Raw genomic sequence first — 2280 nt, forward strand, 5'->3', positions numbered from 1 at the left:
GATACTTCATCTTATTCATTAATGATTTCAGTCGTATGACTTGGGTTTACTTCATGAGACAAAAATCCGAAGTTTTTAACATCTTCAAGAAGTTCAAGAGCCTTGTTGAAAAGCAAAGTGGTCACTACATCAAAGTTTTGAGAAGGGATAGAGGCAAAGAATACAACAACAAAGAGTTTGATAAATTTTGTGAAGATGAAGGCTTGGAAAGGCAACTAACCGTGGGTTATACTCCTCAACAAAATGGTGTTTCCGAAAGAAAGAACCAAACTGTAATGGAGATGGCAAAGTCCATGCTTCATGAGAAGGGTATGCCTAAATTTTTTGGGCCGAAGCCGTCAACACCGCAGTCTACTTGATGAATAAGTGTCCAACAAAAGCCGTATGGGATAAAACTCCAATTGAAGCATGGGGTGGAAGAAAACCATCGGTAAGGCATCTTAAAGTCTTTGGTAGTGTGTGTTATTCTCAAATTCCTAAAGTTAAGAGAACAAAGCTTGATGAATCAAGTGAGAAATGTGTATTTCTCGGCTATAGCCTCCAATCAAAAGGTTATAGGTTGTTTAGCTTGAAGAAAGACACAATGATTACAAGTCGTGATGTCTTGTTTGATGAAGGAACTTCATGGAATTGGGAAGAAGGTAAAATTGAGAAGAGAACCATTATTCTTGATGAAGAGCAAGAAAAATCAGCAACAAATGAAGTTGAAGAGGGTGAAGAAAATGAGGTAGAACTACCTCAAACGCCTCCAAATACAAGACAATGAGCATATCCAAGTATGTCTCCAAGTACTAGTGCATCAACATCACCACCATAGGCACCAAAGAAGATGCATAGGTTGAGTGAAGTGTATAAAATATGTAACTATTATATGGTTGAACCGGAAAATTTTGAAGAAGCATCAAAAAAACCGGTTTGGATAAAGGTTATGGAAGAAGAAGTTGTTGTCATAAATGATAACGATATATGGGAGAAAGTACCAAGGCAAAGTGACAAAGAAGTTATTGGTGTGAAGTGGATCTACAAGGTGAAGTACAACGCGGATGGATCGGTTCAAAGGCACAAAGCAAGGTTGGTGGCAAAGGGATACTCTCAACAACCCGACATCGACTACAATGAGACTTTTGCAACGATTGCTCGTCTTGACACCATCAGAGGCGTGATTGCTATGGCTTCCCAAAGAGGTTGGTTACTTTATCAACTTGATGTAAAATCGGTATTTTTGAATGGAGAACTCCATGAAGAGGTCTATGTAGAACAACCACAAGGTTTTTTAGTGGAAGGAGAAAAAGACAAAGTATATATGTTGAAGAAAGCTTTGTATGGTCTAAAGCAAGCACCAAGAGCATGGTATGGTAAGATAGATGGTTACTTCAAAAGGAAAACTTCAACAAAAGCATGAATGAGACAACACTATATATGAAGACACAAGGTACATCTATTCTCATTGTTTCTTTATATGTTGATGATCTTATCTTTACGGGTAATGATGTTCATATGATTGAACAATTCAAAAGAGAAATGATGATGAAATATGAGATGAGTGACATGGGTTTGGTAAAGTACTTCCTTGGTATTGAAGTTCACCAAAGTGAAGATGGAGTGTTCATTTCTCAAAGCAAGTATTCCGAAAAGGTGTTGAAGAAATTTGGTATGCTTGGTTGTAACCCCACATCAACACCACTTGTAGTGAATGAGAAACTCAAGAAAGATGATGGAGGAAGAAAAGTTGATGAGACTTACTATAGAATTATTATTGTAAACTTGTTGTATCTTACACATACAAGACCCGACATCATGTTTGATTCAAGTATGCTTTCTAGGTTCATGAGTTCACCTAGTCATCTACATCTTGGCGCGACAAAGAGGTTGTTGAGGTACATACAAGGAACAGTGAATTTTGGAATCATGTATTCAAGAAATTTGGATGTCAAATTAGTTGGATATTATGATAGCGACTTGGGAGGATGTATTGATGACATGAAGAGTACATCGGGTTAAGCTTTTTATCTTGGTTCGAGTATATTTACATGGGCATCGAAGAAGCAAGAAACTGTAGCTCAATCCACGACGGAAGCGGAGTACATTTCGACATCAATAGCTACATCTCATGTTGTATGTCTAAGAAGAATTATGGAATACATTCAAGAGAAGCAAGAAGAAAGCACCATAATTTTTTGTGACAAAAAATCGGCGATTGCTATGTCCAAAAATTCGGTTGAGCATTATAGAGAAAGACACATTAAACTCAAGTACCACTTCATTCGAGAAGCGGTTGAA

The 2280-nt window shown here is 37.4% G+C and overlaps 1 protein-coding gene across 1 annotated transcript; it reads left to right on the plus strand.

The window, feature by feature from the left end:
• Positions 1–1398: 1398 nt before the first annotated feature.
• Positions 1399–2001, plus strand: LOC113273018 (uncharacterized mitochondrial protein AtMg00810-like). The gene has a single exon (XM_026522793.1). The coding sequence runs from the start codon at positions 1399–1401 to the stop codon at positions 1999–2001; it is 603 nt and encodes a 200-aa protein (XP_026378578.1).
• Positions 2002–2280: the final 279 nt, after the last annotated feature.

The sequence above is a fragment of the Papaver somniferum genome, chromosome 4 (assembly GCF_003573695.1).
Source record: "Papaver somniferum cultivar HN1 chromosome 4, ASM357369v1, whole genome shotgun sequence".
NCBI classification, from domain to species: domain Eukaryota; kingdom Viridiplantae; phylum Streptophyta; class Magnoliopsida; order Ranunculales; family Papaveraceae; genus Papaver; species Papaver somniferum.

Coding starts and splice junctions, on each gene's coding strand:
- LOC113273018 (XM_026522793.1), top strand. CDS start 1,399: ATGAATGAGACAACACTATATATGAAGACACAAGGTACATCTATTCTC.